This window comes from Engystomops pustulosus, chromosome 6 (genome assembly GCF_040894005.1).
Source record: "Engystomops pustulosus chromosome 6, aEngPut4.maternal, whole genome shotgun sequence".
NCBI classification, from domain to species: domain Eukaryota; kingdom Metazoa; phylum Chordata; class Amphibia; order Anura; family Leptodactylidae; genus Engystomops; species Engystomops pustulosus.
This window is the reverse complement of record NC_092416.1, coordinates 179,529,743-179,549,927: the sequence shown is the minus strand read 5'-3', so window position 1 is coordinate 179,549,927 and position 20,185 is coordinate 179,529,743. Positions and strand designations below refer to the sequence as shown.

General features: G+C 47.2%; 1 protein-coding gene across 1 annotated transcript; it reads left to right on the top strand.

Moving 5' to 3' along the window:
- The first annotated feature begins 11,944 nt into the window (after window positions 1–11,944).
- LOC140065998 (E3 ubiquitin-protein ligase Midline-1-like) lies at window positions 11,945–20,185 on the top strand. The gene is given in 6 exon segments (XM_072113563.1): window positions 11,945–12,213; window positions 12,216–12,381; window positions 12,383–12,494; window positions 12,496–12,612; window positions 12,614–13,521; window positions 18,440–20,185. Coding segments are annotated over 6 exon segments (3,057 nt in total). The 5' UTR covers window positions 11,945–11,951; the 3' UTR covers window positions 19,932–20,185.

The following is a 20,185-nucleotide window of genomic DNA, read 5'->3' as shown; positions in this document are numbered from 1 at the left end:
CGCGCTGCTCGGATCATTCTCTGTCTGGATGCCGCTAGGGAGAGAGCTGCTGCTGCTCAGGGAAAGCGTTAGGGTGTTCTATTAGCTTACTGTTAGGCAGGAGTGATTCTCAAAGAACCCAACAGCCCTTCTTAGGGCTACAATAACGTTATAATTTTTTTATTTTTTTATTTGCAGCTAGTACCATATTGTGAGGAATTAGCAGGGGGACTTGCTACCGTTGTGTTTAGCTCTTAGTGACACACATATCCACCTCAAACACCAAAGTGGGAAAATTTATTAGGGGTTTGAGTAGAATTAGGCACAGTCTGCCAGTTTCTTTTTATTTTACGTTTATTTTTTTCATAACTCAGCGTCATCTCATCTGGCATAGTAGTGTGCTGTAATACTTGGCTAGAAAATAGCCATAGGAGAATACAAACGTCTTAATTACGCCTGCAGTAGCGTTATATATATTTGATTTCTGGTTGATCTGCTGGTGGCTGTACTTGCTGCAGTGCATCTACTATCAAATTGGGAGCAATTTGGAGTCAGACTTGCGACCACTGTGTTTTAGTGACGCACATATCCATCGCAAAGACCGAAGTGGGAAAATTTATTAGGGCCCGGGGTTGTATTTCAACTAGGCACAGTCTGCCATTTCCTTTTTTATTTTACGTTTATTTTTTTCATAACTCAGCGTCATCTCATCTGGCATAGTAGTGTGCTGTTATACTTGGCTAGAAAATAGCCATAGGAGAATACAAACGTCTTAATTACGCCTACAGTAGCGTTATATATATTTGATTTCTGGTTGATCTGCTGGTGGCTGTACTTGCTGCAGTGCATCTACTATCAAATTGGGAGCAATTTGGAGTCAGACTTGCGACCACTGTGTTTTAGTGACGCACATATCCATCGCAAAGACCGAAGTGGGAAAATTTATTAGGGCCCGGGGTTGTATTTCAATTAGGCACAGTCTGCCAGTTTCTTTTTATTTTACGTTTATTTTTTTCATAACTCAGCGTCATCTCATCTGGCATAGTAGTGTGCTGTAATACTTGGCTAGAAAATAGCCATAGGAGAATACAAACGTCTTAATTACGCCTACAGTAGCGTTATATATATTTGATTTCTGGTTGATCTGCTGGTGGCTGTACTTGCTGCAGTGCATCTACTATCAAATTGGGAGCAATTTGGAGTCAGACTTGCGACCACTGTGTTTTAGTGACGCACATATCCATCGCAAAGACCGAAGTGGGAAAATTTATTAGGGCCCGGGGTTGTATTTCAACTAGGCACAGTCTGCCATTTCCTTTTTTATTTTACGTTTATTTTTTTCATAACTCAGCGTCATCTCATCTGGCATAGTAGTGTGCTGTAATACTTGGCTAGAAAATAGCCATAGGAGAATACAAACGTCTTAATTACGCCTACAGTAGCGTTATATATATTTGATTTCTGGTTGATCTGCTGGTGGCTGTACTTGCTGCAGTGCATCTACTATCAAATTGGGAGCAATTTGGAGTCAGACTTGCGACCACTGTGTTTTAGTGACGCACATATCCATCGCAAAGACCGAAGTGGGAAAATTTATTAGGGCCCGGGGTTGTATTTCAACTAGGCACAGTCTGCCATTTCCTTTTTTATTTTACGTTTATTTTTTTCATAACTCAGCGTCATCTCATCTGGCATAGTAGTGTGCTGTAATACTTGGCTAGAAAATAGCCATAGCAATAGGATAGCATCGTTTGGTTTTAAAAACTAAAAAACACAAAAAAAAAAAAAAGTTAAAAAAAAAATAAAAGTTATAACTCTCATTTTCAAAATGTTTAACCCGAGGGCTAGGGGTAGAGGACGAGGGCGGGGACGTGGGCGTCCAACTACTGCAGGGGTCAGAGGCCGTGGTCCTGGGCGGGGTGAGACACCACCTGCTTATGAGGGAGCAGGGGAACGCCGCAGAGCTACACTCCCTAGGTTCATGTCTGAAGTTACTGGGACTCGTGGTAGAGCACTGTTGAGGCCAGAACAGTGCGAACAGGTGATGTCGTGGATTGCCGACAATGCTTCGAGCAATTTGTCCACCAGTCAGTCTTCCACGCAGTCCACCCATGTCACCGAAATCGGCACTCCTCCAGCTCCTGCACCTCAGCCTCCTCCCGCCCAGTCTGCCCCCTCCCAGCAAAATTTGCCATTTGAACCGGCATACTCTGAGGAACTGTTTTCTGGACCCTTCCCACAGTCACAAACCACTTGTCCGGTTGCTGATGAGCAATTTTCTGATGCCCAGGTTTTCCACCAGTCGCAGTCTGTGGGTGATGATGACCTTGTTGACGTAGTGGAAGAAGTGTGTAAAGAGGTGTCCGACGATGAGGAGACACGGTTGTCAGACAGTGGGGAAGTTGTTGTCAGGGCAGGAAGTCCGAGGGGGGAGCAGACTGAGGGATCGGAGGATGATGAGGTGACAGACCCAAGCTGGGTTGAGAGGCCGGGTGAACACAGTGCTTCTGAGACGGAGGAGAGTCCTCGACCAGAACAGGTTGGAAGAGGCAGTGGTGGGGCCAGACGGAGAGGCAGGGCCAGAGCTGGTGCATCAGCGCCAAATGTGTCAACTAGTGAAGCTCCCGTGGCGAGGGCTCCTGCGGCGAGGGCTAGATTTTCAGAAGTCTGGAGGTTCTTTAAGGAAACACCGGATGACCGACGGACTGTGGTGTGCCACATTTGCCAAACCAGGATCAGCAGGGGTTCCACCACTACTAGCTTAACTACCACCAGTATGCGCAGGCATATGAATGCTAAACACCCCACTCAGTGGCAACAAGCGCGTTCACCTCCGGCCGTGCACACCACTGCTCCTTCCCCTGTGTCAGCTGATAGTCAGCCCCCTGCCCAGGACCCTGCCACAAAAACCCCATCGTCACCTCCACGATCCTCCACAGCATCCACCAGCGTTCAGCTCTCCATACCCCAGACGCTGGAGCGGAAACGCAAATATAGTGCAACCCACCCGCACGCCCAAGCCCTTAATGTGCACATTTCCAGATTGCTAAGCCTGGAGATGCTGCCCTATAGGCTAGTAGAGACCGAGGCCTTTCGCAGCCTCATGGCGGCGGCCGCCCCTCGGTATTCGGTCCCCAGCCGCCACTACTTTTCCCGATGTGCCGTCCCAGCCCTGCACCAGCACGTGTCAGACAACATAATCCGTGCCCTGACCAACGCCGTTTCTGACAAGGTCCACCTGACCACGGACACGTGGACGAGTGCTGCCGGGCAGGGCCACTATATATCTCTGACGGCACATTGGGTTAACTTGGTGGAGGCTGGGACCGAGTGTGACCCTGCGGCTGGTCATATACTGCCGACGCCGAGGATTGCTGGGCCTACCTCGGTCCAGGTGTTTGAGGCCTACTATGCCTCCTCCTCCTCCCACCCCTCCTCCACCTCCTCCTCCGAACGACCATCCGTGGGCATGGCGCCATCAGTCGGTAGCTCTAGGCACAGCAGCAGTGCCGTCGCTAAGCGACAGCAGGCGGTGCTCAAACTGCTGAGCCTAGGCGATAAAAGGCACACCGCCCAAGAACTATTACAGGGCATCACGGAGCAGACTGATCTGTGGCTGGCACCGCTGAACCTGAAGCCAGGCATGGTTGTGTGTGACAACGGCCGTAACCTGGTGGCGGCTCTGCAACTCGGCAGACTGACACATGTGCCATGCCTGGCCCATGTGTTAAATCTGATAGTTCAGCGTTTCCTCAAGACATACCCCAATCTGTCTGATTTGCTCACGAAGGTGCGCCGCATCTGTGCGCATTTCAGGAAGTCCAGCACAGATGCTGCCACTCTCAGGGCAGCGCAGCGCCGCCTCCAACTGCCCGCTCACCGACTGTTGTGCGACGTGCCCACGAGGTGGAATTCAACACTGACCATGTTATCCAGAGTTTACCAGCAGCGCCGAGCGATTGTAGACTGCCAGATGTCAACTTCCACCAGAACTGGTAGTCAGGTCAGTCAGCTTCCTCAAGTCTACAATGAGGAGTGGACGTGGATGTCTGATATCTGTCAGGTGCTGAGTAACTTTGAGGAGTCAACACAGATGGTCAGTGGCGATGCCGCCATCATCAGCCTCACCATCCCGCTGCTTGGCCTGTTGAAAAACTCTCTGGTCAGCATGAAGTCGGAAGCTTTGCGCTCCTCACAAGAGACAGGGGAAGAAGATTCCCTTGTTGATAGCCAAAGCACCCTTAGGTCTGTTTCTCAGCGCATATCGGAGGAGGTGGAGGTGGAGGAGGATGAGGAGGAAGAGGAGGAGAATGTTGGCGAGACACAAGAGGGGACCATTGTTGAGTCCTACACTGTTGAGCGTGTATGGGCAGAAGAAGAGGAGTTGGAGGAGTTGGAGGAGGAGGAAATGGACAGTCAGGCCAGTGAGGGGAGTGAATTCTTACGCGTTGGTACTCTGGCGCATATGGCAGATTTCATGCTAGGCTGCCTATCCCGTGACCCTCGCGTTCAAAGAATTTATTCCAGCACCGATTACTGGGTGTTCACTCTCCTGGACCCACGGTACAAGCAAAATCTTTCCACTCTCATCCCTGCAGAGGAAAGGAGTGTGAGAATGCATGAATACCAGCAGGCCCTGGTGCACAAGCTGAAACAGTATTTCCCTTCTGACAGCGCTAGCGGCAGAGTGCGTAGTTCTGCGGGACAAGTAGCGAGGGAGAGTAGGCGAGCAGGCAGCTTGTCCAGCACTGGCAAGGGTACGCTTTACAAGGCTTTTGCCAGCTTTATGTCACCCCAGCAAGACACTGTCACCTGTCCCCAGTCTCGGCAGAGTAGGGCTGATCTTTACAGAAAGATGGTGAGGGAGTACGTAGCTGACCATACCATCGTCCTAAATGATCACACAGCTCCCTACAACTACTGGGTTTCAAAGCTGGACATGTGGCACGAACTGGCGCTCTACGCCTTGGAGGTTCTTGCCTGCCCTGCCGCTAGCGTCTTGTCAGAGCGGGTTTTCAGTGCAGCTGGTGGCATCATCACCGATAAGCGTACACGCCTGTCGACTGACAGCGCTGACAGGCTGACGCTTATCAAGATGAATAAAGCATGGATTTCTCCTAATTTCAAATCTCCAGCAGGTGAAGGAAGCTCAACCTGAATAATTTATCCACTCCTCCTCCTCCTCATTTTCCTCCTTCTCCTCCTCTTTCTACAGTAAAGCAGAGGAAACTGGCTGTTTTTTGACAGGGCCCACTGGCTCTAGGTATAGTACTTTATGCATTTAATTTTTCTGGAGGGCCACCGACACGGTCCTCTGTTTTAAACAATTTTTGGGAGTGCCACATACAGGCACTCAATCTATTCAATTTTTCTGGAGGGCCACCTTTCCGGTCCTCTGTTTTAAACAATTTTTTGGGACTGCCACATACAGGCACTCAATCTATTCCATTTTTCTGGAGGGCCACCTACCTGCTCCTCTGGTTTAAAAACTTTTTTGGACTGCCACATACAGGCACTCAATCTATTCCATTTTTCTGGAGGGCCACCTACCTGCTCCTCTGGTTTAAAAACTTTTTTGGACTGCCACATACAGGCACTCAATCTATTCCATTTTTCTGGAGGGCCACCTACCTGCTCCTCTGGTTTGAAAACTTTTTTGGACTGCCACATACAGGCACTCAATCTATTCCATTTTTCTGGAGGGCCACCTACCTGCTCCTCTGGTTTGAAAAATTTTTTGGACTGCCACATACAGGCACTCAATCTATTCCATTTTTCTGGAGGGCCACCTACCTGCTCCTCTGGTTTGAAAAATTTTTTGGACTGCCACATACAGGCACTATCCAAATTGAATTGTCTCCATAGCAGCCTCCACACGTTGTCTCCATTGCTACCTCCAAAAGTCGTCCATATAGCTGCCTCCATACATCGTCCCTTTATCAAACGAGGTTTGTCAGGCCGAAATTTGGGTTGTTTTCATGGATTCCACATCAAAGTTGTTAACTTTGTCGCCACCCTGCTGTGTTATCCACAAAATACACTGGCAAACTTCTACCATTTACGGATATTATTTCAGCGCTTCTTGCGCATCTGTTTACATTCCCCTCACCCGCCATATCCTAAACTTATAAGAACGCTACTACACTTGATCTTATACAAAAGGTTCTTAGAAGTGCTGTTTGGGGAGTAGCCTAGAGACAGGGGCTTGGATTGGCGAAAGCTCGCCTAGCAGCGGAGCGCCAGCTCCATGCGCATCATGCGCTTCTTGCGCATCTGTTTACATTCCCCTCACCCGCCATATTCCAAACTTATAAGAACGCTACTACACTTAACTTGGTGCAGGCTGGGACCGAGTCTGACCCTGGGGCTGGTCATATACTGCCGACGCAGAGGATTGCGGGGCCTACCTCGGTCCAGGTCTCAAAGGCCTACTATACCTCCAAATCCTCCCACCCCTCCTCCACCTCCTCCTCCTCCGAATTACCATCCGTGGGCATGGCGCCATCAGTCGGTAGCTCTAGGCACAGCAGCAGTGCCGTTGCTAAGCGACAGCAGGCGGTGCTCAAACTGCTGAGCCTAGGTGATAAAAGGCACACTGCCCAAGAACTATTGCAGGGCATTCCACATCAAACTTGTTAACTTTGTCGCCACCCTGCTGTGTAAGCCACAAAATATACTGGAAAACTTTTTTCATTTACGGATATTATTTCAGCGCTTCTTGCGCAGATGTTTACATTCCCCTCACCCGCCATATCCTAAACTTATAAGAACGCTACTACACTTGATCTTATCCGAAAGGTTCTTAGAAGTGCTGTTTGGGGAGTAGCCTAGAGACAGGGGCTTGGATTGGCGAAAGCTCGCCTGGCAGCGGAGCGCCAGCTCCATGCCAAGAACCAACTAACATAGTTTTAACTGCAGTACCTTTAATCTACTACTAGTTCACTGCCTCCATACATGGTCCCCTTATCAAACGAGCTGTGTCAGGCAGAATTTTGGGTTGTTTTCATGGCTTCCATGTTAACTTTGTCGCCACCCTGCTGTGTAATCCACAAAATATACTGGCAAACTTTTATCATGTACCAATATTATTTGAGCGCTTCTTGCTCACCTTCTTTGGTTCCTCTCTGCTACCCATTGGTTTGAAGCCTGTGTCCATTTAGGGTATGTCGCCATGCCACTCTCTAGCCTTCCGCTGCTGCCGCTGCCTCTGCATGCCGTCCCCTATAGTGTCAGGGTCAATTATTGGATGTTTTAGATGCTATCTAGCTTCATTCTGTCACTCTGTCATGGCCATGCTGTTGCCCATAATTTTGGCATAATGGTGCGATTAAGCAGCCTCAGAGCCATCCATGCATGCTGCCCCTGCTGTTTCCTGTCCATTTCCGTGGTGTTTCCATCCTTTTCTGAGGTTCCCAGGTGTTTGGCCAAGCTTCCCTGTGCAGAGCCTTGGTCCCCTTGAAAAATGCTCGAGTCTCCCATTGACTTCAATGGGGCTCGTTACTCGAAACGAGCACTCGAGCATCGGGAAAAGTTCGTCTCGAATAACGAGTACCCGAGCATTTTAGTGCTCGCTCATCTCTAGTCCTTACCGAACACAGCAACAACAACCACGAAGTCAAAACGGCAGCCCATTGTTTGGGATCTGGGTTTGGCATAAAGCAGCAAGCTCATTAATTTGTTTCTCGGCAGTCAATTAACTAGATTCGGCAGTGATTAGCCAGGCAGGACAGGGCGATTACAGAGAGGATAAAGAGCAAGGGTGAAGCTGATGAGCGAGATAGGGTCAGTCAGATAGGGACTTCATAAAAACAAATGATTGCCCTTTTCAGGGCATTTAAATAGGGACAGGAGGCTGCTGTGATAAAGGATAGGTGAAAATCTGAAAACATTGCTCTTTTTTAGGGCACTGTGAAGTAGTGCATGTTGGTACTTTTAGGCTGTTATAATGCAGGGCCAGTCCTTAGTACTCTTTGCATTTACCACATTGTTCAGTGTTACCTTACAGGACCAGTCCTAGTATTATTTGCATTATATTGTTATACAGTTCCAGTCTTCGTACTATTTGCATTTACGGCATCATACACTGTTACTGTGCCTAACCAGACTTAGTACAATTTACATCATACAGTTTTACCTAGCAGTGTCAATCTTAGTACTATTTGCAATATAAAGTGTTACCGTACAGTACCAGTCTTAGTACTATTTGAAAATTGTCAAATTTCGCATTTGCTGGATTCAAAATTGAAATTGCCAATGCAGCAATAGCTGGATTTTAACCACAATGAGAGAAAGGGTTTATGTTTTTATCATTGCTTCTTTAATCTGCTATGAGAATAACTGGGTCCCAATGCCCGGAGCGCCTTTAACTTCAATGACATTAACAGATTTTTTATTTTCATTACATTTTTATTATTTGTTTGTTTATTACATTTTTTGTATGCTATTAGTTTAAAGGACATCTACCACCAGGATAGAACACTGTATGCAAATGAGCCTGAGGGGTTCCAGGCTTCATTTGCATCAATGGATGCTGGAGCCCCTCAGGCTCATTTGCATATGGTCCTTGAACCTGGTGGTAGAGGCCCTTTAAATACTTTCCCTTGCCCATTTTTGTCAGGTCAACTTCCTTGTTATTACCCCCATTTCAGCCCTCCAGCTATTTGTAAGATCACTCCACTAAACCTTAGTCCATTAGAGTTAACCACTTTATGAGAAACATTTACTTTGCAGCTACCCCCAAAAAATGAACACAACATCGTCAAAAAATTCACAAAAATATAAACAAAAAGGTAAAACCTTCCACAATTCTCGTTCAATTCTATTCATTAATTTCCAATAATTTCTTATCTTAATGCAAACTCCAAGTAGCACAGGAATAGGGAACATCATGAGTTAATGAAACAGAGAAAAAATTCCTCCAGCTCACAACCTTTACTAGGAAATCGAAACTTCTGCCTTAAAGAGGTGGAGTTCTGGCACAATCCGGGCTGCCTTCACTCTCCAGTCCATACTTTTAGCAATAGCATATTTTGAGGCATTGAGAGAAAAGTTGCATCTAGAATGAAGTTGCTCCTGGTAGGTCCTACCCTCAGCACCTCCATCTATCCTCCTGACCATAGAACGGACTAGAGTGGAGTTGCTCCTGGTAGGTCCTACCCTCAGCACCTCCATCTATCCTCCTCACCATAGAACGGACTAGAGTGGAGTTGCTCCTGGTAGGTCCTACCCTCAGCACCTCCATCTATCCTCCTCACCATAGAACGGACTAGAGTGGAGTTGCTCCTGGTAGGTCCTACCCTCAGCACCTCCATCTATCCTCCTCACCATAGAACGGACTAGAGTAGAGATGCTCCTGGTAGGTCCTACCCTCAGCACCTCAATCTATCCTCCTGACCATAGAACGGACTAGAGTGGAGTTGCTCCTGGTAGGTCCTACCCTCAGCACCTCCATCTATCCTCCTCACCATAGAACGGACTAGAGTAGAGATGCTCCTGGTAGGTCCTACCCTCAGCACCTCAATCTATCCTCCTGACCATAGATCGGACTAGAGTGGAGATGCTCCTGGTAGGTCCTACACTCACCACCTCCATCTATCCTCCTGACCATAGAACGGACTAGAGTGGAGATGCTCCTGGTAGGTCCTACCCTCAGCGCCTCCATCTATCCTCCTGACCATAGAATGGACTAGAGTGGAGATGCTCCTGGTAGGTCCTGCCCTCAGCGCCTCCATCTATCCTCCTGACCATAGAACGGACTAGAGTGGAGATGCTCCTGGTAGGTCCTACCCTCAGCGCCTCCATCTATCCTCCTGACCATAGAACGGACTAGAGTGGAGATGCTCCTGGTAGGTCCTAACCTCAGCGCCTCCATCTATCCTCCTCACCATAGAACGGACTAGAGTGGAGATGCTCCTGGTAGGCCCTTGAGGTCATAAAAGACTCCTGGGGGACATTTACACGTTTCCTTTCCCGGTGCCTCTCCTCTTCTCTTCTATGAGGATTGGAGAAGGAAGATGCAGCAGAATATTTGCTTCTACCTTCTCCCTAGGGTCCAGCGCAGGAGCAGAAGAAGCTGCAGCGTTAGACTCAAGACCCGACCCCGCAGGAGCAGAATAAGCTGGGTGGGCGGGTGTACATCCCGATGGATATGCCTGGTATAGAATTGGATAACCTGCGCCAGGCAGTAGCCAGTTTCCACCCTGCGGCCGGGCACCCTGCAGCAGATAAATCTCCCCCCATAATCTGTACAGTTTCAGGTAAAGGAAGGGGAAAACAGCAAAGTTTTTATACTGCGGGGAATCCTTTACTAATTTGTTGGAAAATATGAATGCGTAGGTTTTATACATTACACGTCCCCCATTCATGGTCATAATAGACGCATGAGGTGTGAGCCCCTCACAGGAGCAGCGGAGGGAGATGAAGAGTCTCACATGCACAGGAGACTTTATTGTACAAGGTGTAAACTTACCTGCAGCGTCTATGGCACCTGGACATTAGTTAATACGACATTTGTGGCCGACTGACCTAAAGATTGGAGGGGATGTCATCTCCTGCCACCTGAACCCCTACCAGACATGGAGACCCATGTAACATACACCTCATGCCACCTGAACCCCTACCAGACATGCAGTCCCATGTAACATACACCTCATGCCACCTGAACCCCTACCAGACATGCAGTCCCATGTAACATACACCTCATGCCACCTGGACCCCTACCAGACATGCAGACCCATGTAACATACACCTCATGCCACCTGAACCCCTACCAGACATGCAGTCCCATGTAATATACACCTCATGCCACCTGAACCCCTACCAGACATGCAGTCCCATGTAACATACACCTCATGCCACCTGGACCCCTACCAGACATGCAGACCCATGTAACATACACCTCATGCCACCTGAACCCCTACCAGACATGCAGTCCCATGTAACATACACCTCATGCCACCTGGACCCCTACCAGACATGCAGTCCCATGTAACATACACCTCATGCCACCTGGACCCCTACCAGACATGCAGTCCTGTGTAACATACACATCATGCCACCTGAACCCCTACCAGACATGCAGTCCCATGTAACATACACCTCATGCCACCTGGACCCCTACCAGACATGCAGTCCTGTGTAACATACACATCATGCCACCTGAACCCCTACCAGACATGCAGTCCCATGTAACATACAACTCATGCCACCTCACTCATATCATCCCCCCTCCATGCACATGTACACGCGCTGCCCCTGTGATTTCTCTCCTCCAGGTGTAGCCACACATTACAGCTCCTGCACTGTAAAGACTGTACAGAAAGCCACACCCCTTTCCAGGGAAGCTCCACCCCTTCCCATGACATCACACCGGCCAGGTACAACTGCAAATGAACACAACAGCCTCAAATAATCACATGTAACATCAAAGTGTAAAACCTTCCACATTCCTCGTTCACTTCTATTTGATAAATTTCCCATAATTTCTTCTCCTAATGTAAACTGCAATGTATAGTCTACGTAGCACAGGAATGGGGAGCAGAAAGAGTTAATAAAGAAGAAAAAAATCCTCCAGTCCACTCCCTTTACAAGGAAATGGAAACTTCTGCTCTAAAGAGGTGGAGTTCTGGCCCGACAGGACACACACGACTTTCCTCTCTGCCGTCACTCTCCAGTCCATGCTCCTAGTCAGGGCCGGTGCTATGGGTAGGCAATGGTGGCAATTGCCCAGGGCCCCTACCGAACCCCTACCAGACATGCAGTCCCATGTAACATACACCTCATGCCACCTGGACCCCTACCAGACATGCAGTCCCATGTAACATACACCTCATGCCACCTGGACCCCTACCAGACATGCAGTCCCATCTAACATACACCTCATGCCACCTGGACCCCTACCAGACATGCAGTCCTGTGTAACATACACATCATGTATTTGATAAATTTCCCTCTCTGCCGTCACTCTCCAGTCCATGCTCCTAGTGATGGCGTCTTCTGAGGCTCTCAGAGAAGAGCTGACCTGCTCCATCTGTCTGACCATCTTCTCACATCCCGTAACACTTGGATGTGGACACAGCTTCTGCGATGAGTGTATTTCTAATGTACAGATGAAACACCTCACATCTCCGTCTGGTTTCCCTCTCTCTTGTCCTGAATGCAGAACAGAGTTCAAGGAGCCCCCATCGCTGCAGAAGAATGTGAGTCTCCAAAACATAGCAAAGCAGTACCTCTCTAGCCCGAAAAAGTTGCAGCCGAAATCTTCTGCACTTACTGTCTTCAGTCTCAGGTCCCGGCTGTTAAATCCTGCCTCATGTGTGAAGCTTCATTGTGTGATGACCACCTGAAGGTCCACAGCAAGTCATCAGAGCACATCCTGGTGGAACCCACCATGTCCACAGTCAACATGTCCCACCCATGACAAAGTCCTCATGTATTACTGCAGTGAGGACACCTCTTGTGTCTGTGTGTCCTGCAGCCTGGAAGGAGAACACAAGGGCCACCAGATTGTATTACTGAGAAAAAGCTTCCGAGACAATGAAGGAAGACCTGAAAGAACTTCTCGAGGACTTGGCCTCAAAGAGGCAGGAGACCAAGAGAAGTCTTCAGACATTGCAAGACCTAAAAACAGATGTGCCAAAAAAAAGCAGATGTCATAAAGGAGAACATCATCACCATATTTAAGGATATCAGGAGACACTTAGATTTGCTAGAGAAGAAATTATCTTGTGAACTGTCCAGTCAGGAGGAGAAGGTGTTGCTTTCGGTCACCAACTTGATTGAACAGCTGGAAACGAAGGAGAAGGAGTTGTCCATGGAGATCCGTCACGCTGAGGAGATGTGTAATATGACTGATCCAATAGCGCTCTTAAAAGACGGAAGGTTTAGTCTCAACGAAATGGAGACTCTGGACGAGGAGTTAGATCTTCCATCTGTTGAGGACTTTGATGAAGGACTCGTTGCAGCAACGTTGTACAAAGGCCTAGCCGATGTTGTGAGCGGTGTAAGGAGGAGATACGATGTCGTGGCAGATTCAGACATTGTCCTGGATGTAAATACAGCGGCCAATAATTTAGACATTTCCCAAGACTTAAAATTAGCCTCGTATTCAGTAACTCAAAATGATCGACCCGATACTCCGGAGAGATTTCAGAGCCACCAGGTCCTAAGCTCCAGGAGTATCTCCACAGGGCAACATTATTGGGAAGTAGAAACTGAAGAAACCGGAGACTTCAGGTTAGGGGTAGCTTATGCCGACACAGACAGAATAGGCATTCCCTCATTATTTAGATGTAATGATAAATCCTGGAGTTTACGCAGTAGTAATAGTCAATATAGAATTTATTACAACAATGTAACAACTCTGTTACCCCACAAACCCACCAGCCAACAATTAGCGGCATACCTGGACTTTGAGGCTGGAAAGTTGTCTTTTTATGAGTTGAGTGACCCCATTAGACACTTACACACCATAAAAACCACCTTCAATGACGTGGTACATCCAGGATTTCTTATATATAATAACTGCTGGCTAAGAATCCTCCACTGAAAGTGTAGAGAGTAGAAAGTCGGGCAGAATCATCTCAGATCTTTGGAATGGATGCAAATATTTAGTTTTGGTCCATTTTACTTACCGTAGTTTAGATATCAGTAATTCCTATTACTGTGTACTCATCACTAGAGCCCACACCCTAATGTTACCTGGTTGTATCATCTGTACAAATATAAGTCGTTTATGTTACGAGTGAGGGTATAGACCCAAAATGTGTGATAACAATCCCGCTGTGAAGGTTTGTAGTCATCTACAATAACATTGTAACACAATCTTAATAAAATCCTTACATCTCCATTCACCTGAAGTTGTATTATATCTGGACAGTATGTTAAGTAGTTTGTTAATATTATCTAATATTTCTATACCCATAAAGTCTGGGTTTTACATAGAATTCAGCTTACTACATAGATACAATGCCACAACCAAGATTACTACATGCCGGTAGACTCTGGACCAGGAACAAGGAGCATGTTACAGACCGTCTTACACTGCACCTGGATGATAAATCTGATGTAGTTCCTCCTCATAGGAGAAGGTAATAGAGAGGCAAAGCACAGGGGAGATGGGGCAGAATTGTGAGCTCATGGGTAATACCTGCACCTACTGTAAGGGTGCATGCGCAAGAACATGTGTCCACACTGCTATGGCCGGGCGGGCACACGTCCGGCGCGCTGGAGAGGTGGAGAAACGAGCACTTTTCGTCCCTCCCATCTCTTCAGAAAATAGTGGCACACGTTGTGCTCACTGTATCGATCCTGGGCGCCATAGATAACTAAGGGGGACTTATTTGTGTCCCCCATATTTCCGTGTGCATGCACCCCAACTCTGGTATATCACACATAATAACTTTGATCTGAGGTTCTTCCCTTCATCTTCTTCTACATCAGTCATGTCAGCTTCTTCCAGCCACTCCTCTCCAACAGCCAACAAACTCTTCTCTGCAGACTTAGCAACAGTAGCTGAGTCACAGTGCCATTAGTCATGTTGACCCCCCTCATAAGTAACAGTGTTTCCATAGATTAAGGAAAAAAAATGTAATACTTACCTTATAATGTGCCTTTTTGTCCCTAGAGCAACAGAAGCAGTGACTCCCCTGTCAGGGCTTGGGGAGGCAGCGGGCAATTACTCTTTGCATTGAGTTGCTCCACAGCAACTTCCTAGTGCACTTGAAGAAACTACAATTCTGGAATATAAATACATATATCACAGTCCTGCTTCTACTAACACACATAAAGATATGATTACATATCTCTCCAGGGCCAATTCATAACCCTGCCTGCAGTCCACAAGGGTCAGGTAGTTAACTGCGAGGAAACTTAAACTGCCAATTAACTGCATGGAAACTTAAAGCTTTTGATGCTCCACTAGGGGATTCTGGGAAATATGCAAATACTTTTACCAAGGAGGGAAATGGAAAACAACAATTCCTCCGTTTGCTATCTTAAAGGCAGCTCCCTTAACATCAAGCACGACCTTTGGGAAGCCTAATAACATCATGTGGGATTAAGCTAAAACAGTATAATCTATTCCAGAAGGAGCAGACTCCCATCTGTAGACAGCGCTGTGTCCACCTGGTTGGGTCTCCTCAGTACAGCGCAGGGAACTGGTTTGGCTGAGTAAGAGGCTTGTGACTAGGGCAGTCCACATGCTCATACTTACTGACAGGTTCCCTTTAATGAGTATCGGGCATTATCATACTTACTGACAGGTTCCCTTTAATGAGTATCGGGCATTATCATACTTACTGACAGGTTCCCTTTAATGAGTATCGGGCATTATCATACTTACTGACAGGTTCCCTTTAATGAGTATCGGGCATTATCATACTTACTGACAGGTTCCCTTTAATGAGTATCGGGCATTATCATACTTACTGACAGGTTCCCTTTAATGAGTATCGGGCATTATCATACTTACTGACAGGTTCCCTTTAATGAGTATCGGGCATTATCATACTTACTGACAGGTTCCCTTTAATGAGTATCGGGCATTATCAAACTTACTGACAGGTTCCCTTTAATGAGTATCGGGCATTATCATACTTACTGACAGGTTCCCTTTAATGAGTATCGGGCATTATCATACTTACTGACAGGTTCCCTTTAATGAGTATCGGGCATTATCATACTTACTGACAGGTTCCCTTTAATGAGTATCGGGCATTATCATACTTACTGACAGGTTCCCTTTAATGAGTATCGGGCATTATCATACTTACTGACAGGTTCCCTTTAATGAGTATCGGGCATTATCATACTTACTGACAGGTTCCCTTTAATGAGTATCGGGCATTATCATACTTACTGACAGGTTCCCTTTAATGAGTATCGGGCATTATCATACTTACTGACAGGTTCCCTTTAATGAGTATCGGGCATTATCATACTTACTGACAGGTTCCCTTTAATGAGTATCGGGCATTATCATACTTACTGACAGGTTCCCTTTAATGAGTATCGGGCATTATCATACTTACTGACAGGTTCCCTTTAATGAGTATCGGGCATTATCATACTTACTGACAGGTTCCCTTTAATGAGTATCGGGCATTATCATACTTACTGACAGGTTCCCTTTAATGAGTATCGGGCATTATCATACTTACTGACAGGTTCCCTTTAATGAGTATCGGGCATTATCATACTTACTGACAGGTTCCCTTTAATGAGTATCGGGCATTATCATACTTACTGACAGGTTCCCTTTAATGAGTATCGGGCATTATCATACTTACTGACAGGTTCCCTTTAATGAGTATGGGACATTCTTCTGGATCACCTGATGCTATTTTTGCTCACTCATATTTGGAAACCCCATGACGATGACATTGGTTGGAAAGGTCCACAAGGGTCTCCTGCATCTCATGTGTAGAAAGCTGAAGGAGGGTGTACGTGGTACTCTACACCTATGGTTCCATGAGCGATGATATATTGGGGTGCTATGGGGTGCTAGGAAGAACATGTTATGGAATACGCCATGACGGTTTCAGAAGATATTTCTGTAAGTGATCTGTGATGTGTGATGTGTGATGTGTGATCACAGAGTAGACAGAAATGACCTGTATAAACCTCCGTGTGACACAGGATATAAATAAAGGTAAAGTATCGGGGACAGCGTCAGCCCCGGGCAATGTCTGGGAATACATGACAGCTCCACCCTGGTGACCTCCCCCACCCCAATGTATTGGTGCATAACTTATGCTAATGTAGAAAGTCCTGGGACGTGTACAAGAAATAATCATCATGAGGAAGGACGGCGTGCGGCCGGTGTAGTCTAGACAGGGAAGGAAGCCTCACGTGTCATCTCGTTTTATCCCCTCGATGCTGGAGACACGTGGCCAGACATGGTCACATGAAAGAACCAGAGCTCCAGAAGGGAACATCTCACACGGGGTCTACACAGGATGGAGTGGTAATGTGTAGGCTACGATGTCCTGCACATAGCACTGCCAGCGAAGCCGGGGAACATAACCAGAACTCATCACCATCCACGGGATAAGGCCTAACTTGCTGATCAGTGGGGGCCTCCGTGTTGAGACCCCCACAGATCACGAAAACGTGGGGTTTGTGTCGCTCCGTCAGACTAATGGAGTTCAACAAGGAAGAAGAGAAGATGATGTGTAGGACAAAAAATCCCTCTTCATAGGATAGGGGATAAGAATCTCATCATGATGGTCTGGGATAGTTATGTCCTACAGCTCCATAAAAATCCATAGATTTCAGGTCTATCATGTGAACTTGTTCTCCATTAACCTGAGGCACTTTAGAAGAATCTTGACCACAGTTTCCATCATCACTCAAACTCAAGGATGGAAGTGGTCGTCCCAAAACCTCATCTGTTTGCTACCTGTTGGGGACACCACAGGTCGTAAAATGAAATGACACAAAGGGGCAGATTTACTTACCCGGTCCATTCGCGATCCAGCGGCGCGTTCTCTGCTGTGGATTCGGGTCCGACCGGGATTCACTAAGGTAGTTCCTCCGACGTCCACCAGGTGGCGCCGCTGAGCTGAAGAGCATCGGAACGCACTCAAGTACACCGGCCTATTCCTGGTGAAGGTAAGTGACACTTTTTGTTTTTTAAATGCGGCGGTTTTTCCCGAATCCGTCGGGTTTTTGTTCGGCCACGCCCCCCGATTTCCGTCGCGTGCATGCCAGCGCCGATGTGCCAAAATCCGATCGCGTGCGTCAAAATCCCGGGGCAATTCAGGAAAAATCAGCGCAAATTGGAAATATTCGGGTAACAGTCAGGAAAACGCGAATCGGGCCCTTAGTAAATGACCCCCAAAGTGTGCATAATGCCGCATCCCTGACCTGCTATAAGGAAATTTCCATGCTGGACATCGACCTTTCGATGGCAACCATAAGGCTGATGCGGACCTTGATGGTAATGACCTACCCAGTGGATAGAGGATAAGTATCTATTGTGGCACAACCCCTTTAACTACATTTATGTCTGCATGTAGGTAAGCAGGAGGGACATGAGCCCTGATCACATAGACTATAGACTCTCGAGAGCGTTGGCCAATCATGGGCTACTGAACTTACACATCTATATAGCCAGGCCAGCTCACACACGACTTGGGAAGGGGGAAAGAATCCCATGACCTTATGTTTTCCTAATACAGCTTCTTGAATTGGCCCTTAGTCCGGTCCGGTCCGGTTGCCTTTTTAATAACTAATAAGATGATTCAACAGGGACTGCAGGAGAAGTGTCCACGTTCCCAAGTGTAACTCCCTAATAATTTACTATATAAATGGAGATATAAGTCTAGCCAGAGGCAGAACCAGTTAATAATTCAGAAAGGTGAGGCCTGACAGTTCAGACTCGCCCCAATTTGGAATAAGGTAAAACAAGCTCCACTAGATTTCTGAGACGTTTTTTTGAGTCGTCTTCAATATTTTTGAGAATGGCGTCTGCTGATCTGTCGGAGAAGCTCATCTGCTGCGTCTGTCTGAGCACCTGCGAGGATCCGATACTGCTGAGATGTGGACACAACTTCTGCCGGGAGTGCGTGGAGGATGTGCTGCATACCCCGGAGGGATCTGGAAGTCACACTTGTCCACAGTGCAGAGACGAGATTAGTGAAGGTCCTGCTCTCCTAAAGGTACGGCCCTTGGATGAAGACTATGGGACCTTCTGCACTGACTGCACATGTTCTCCTCTACCTGCTGTCATATCCTGTCTGTATTGTGAAGCTTCTCTATGTGACAACCACCTACGAGTCCACAGCAAGTCAGAAGAACACGTCTTCACCAAACTGAACCTCACATGCTCAACCCACAAGAAAACCTTGACGTATTACTGTACTGAAGATGCGGCTTGCCTCTGTGTCACCTGCTCGCTTTCTGAAGAACATCGAGGGCACCATGTGGAGCCCCTGGCTGAAGCTTCACCTAAGAAGGAGGAAAGTCTAAGAAACCTTCGTGAGACATTGTCCAAAACGCAAAAGGCGTCTGAAGAAAGAGTTGAAAGCCTAAAGCAATACTTAAGAGGAGCTCAGGAAAAAGCGGCTGCAGTCACTGAGAGAGTGGTTGCATTGTTTAAAGACACCAGGAGACAACTGGATATCTTGGAAACCAAAATCTTGAAGGACATCACCGACCAGGAGGAGAAGGCCACAGCTTCGGTCTGTGATCTCATCCATGAGCTAGAGATAAAGATAGCTCAACTATCCAGAGATATGAAGGACGTGGAGGATCTGTGTGCCGTGCCGGAGCCATTGCCGGTCTTACAGAGATGGGTCAGACATAGCATTGAGGACATTGAGGTGGTCCATGATGAGGACAGGAGTGATCTAGATGTAGGTCTGATCTCGGTGACTCTACACACGGCCCTCTCGGATATTATTACTAAGGTGAAGAGAGATTTCTATGTCCAGCAGACTCCGGACATTGTGCTGAACCTTAACACAGCTTCCAATGACCTGCATATCACCAATGACCTTAAAAGTGCATCCGGGTCAGACTTCAAGCAGAATCGCCCAAAATTACCAGAAAGGTTTGAGTATAACCAGGTTTTAAGCACCAGGAGTTTCCCTTCCGGAAGACATTTCTTGGAGTTGGAGACTTGTCTCTCCGGGAATTGGAGACTAGGAATGTCTTACCCCAGCGTTGCCCGGAAAGGCTACCACTCGCTCATAGGACACAGTAACAAGTCGTGGGGTCTGTGCAGATACCTCAATCAGTATTTCGTCATACACGACAGGAGGGTGGTTCCGGTTCCTCACAAGCCGTCTTCTCAGAGGTTGGGGATCTTCCTGGATTACGAGGCTGGACACATAGGTTTTTATGAGTTGTGTGATCCCATAACACACCTGTATACCTACACCAGCAGGTTCCAGGAAGCCCTGTACCTTATACTTAGTGTTTATACTGGTTGGGTGAGGATTAGAAATTAGACCGAACCAGAAACGATCCCCAGCTTAAGTCTATGCAAAAGATTTATGCTTAAAAGGGATTTGGGCTAAAAATATTAATTAAATAGGTACAGTATCAGATTGTCAGGGTCCAACGCCCTGCACCCTACAGATCAGCTGAGCTTCAGATAATGGTACAGGAAGCAGATTGCTCCATTTCCTGTGTAGTGGCCAGACCAGGTAACTGCAGATCATCTCCCATTCATTAGGGTATAAATTGCTGTGCCTCATGTAGG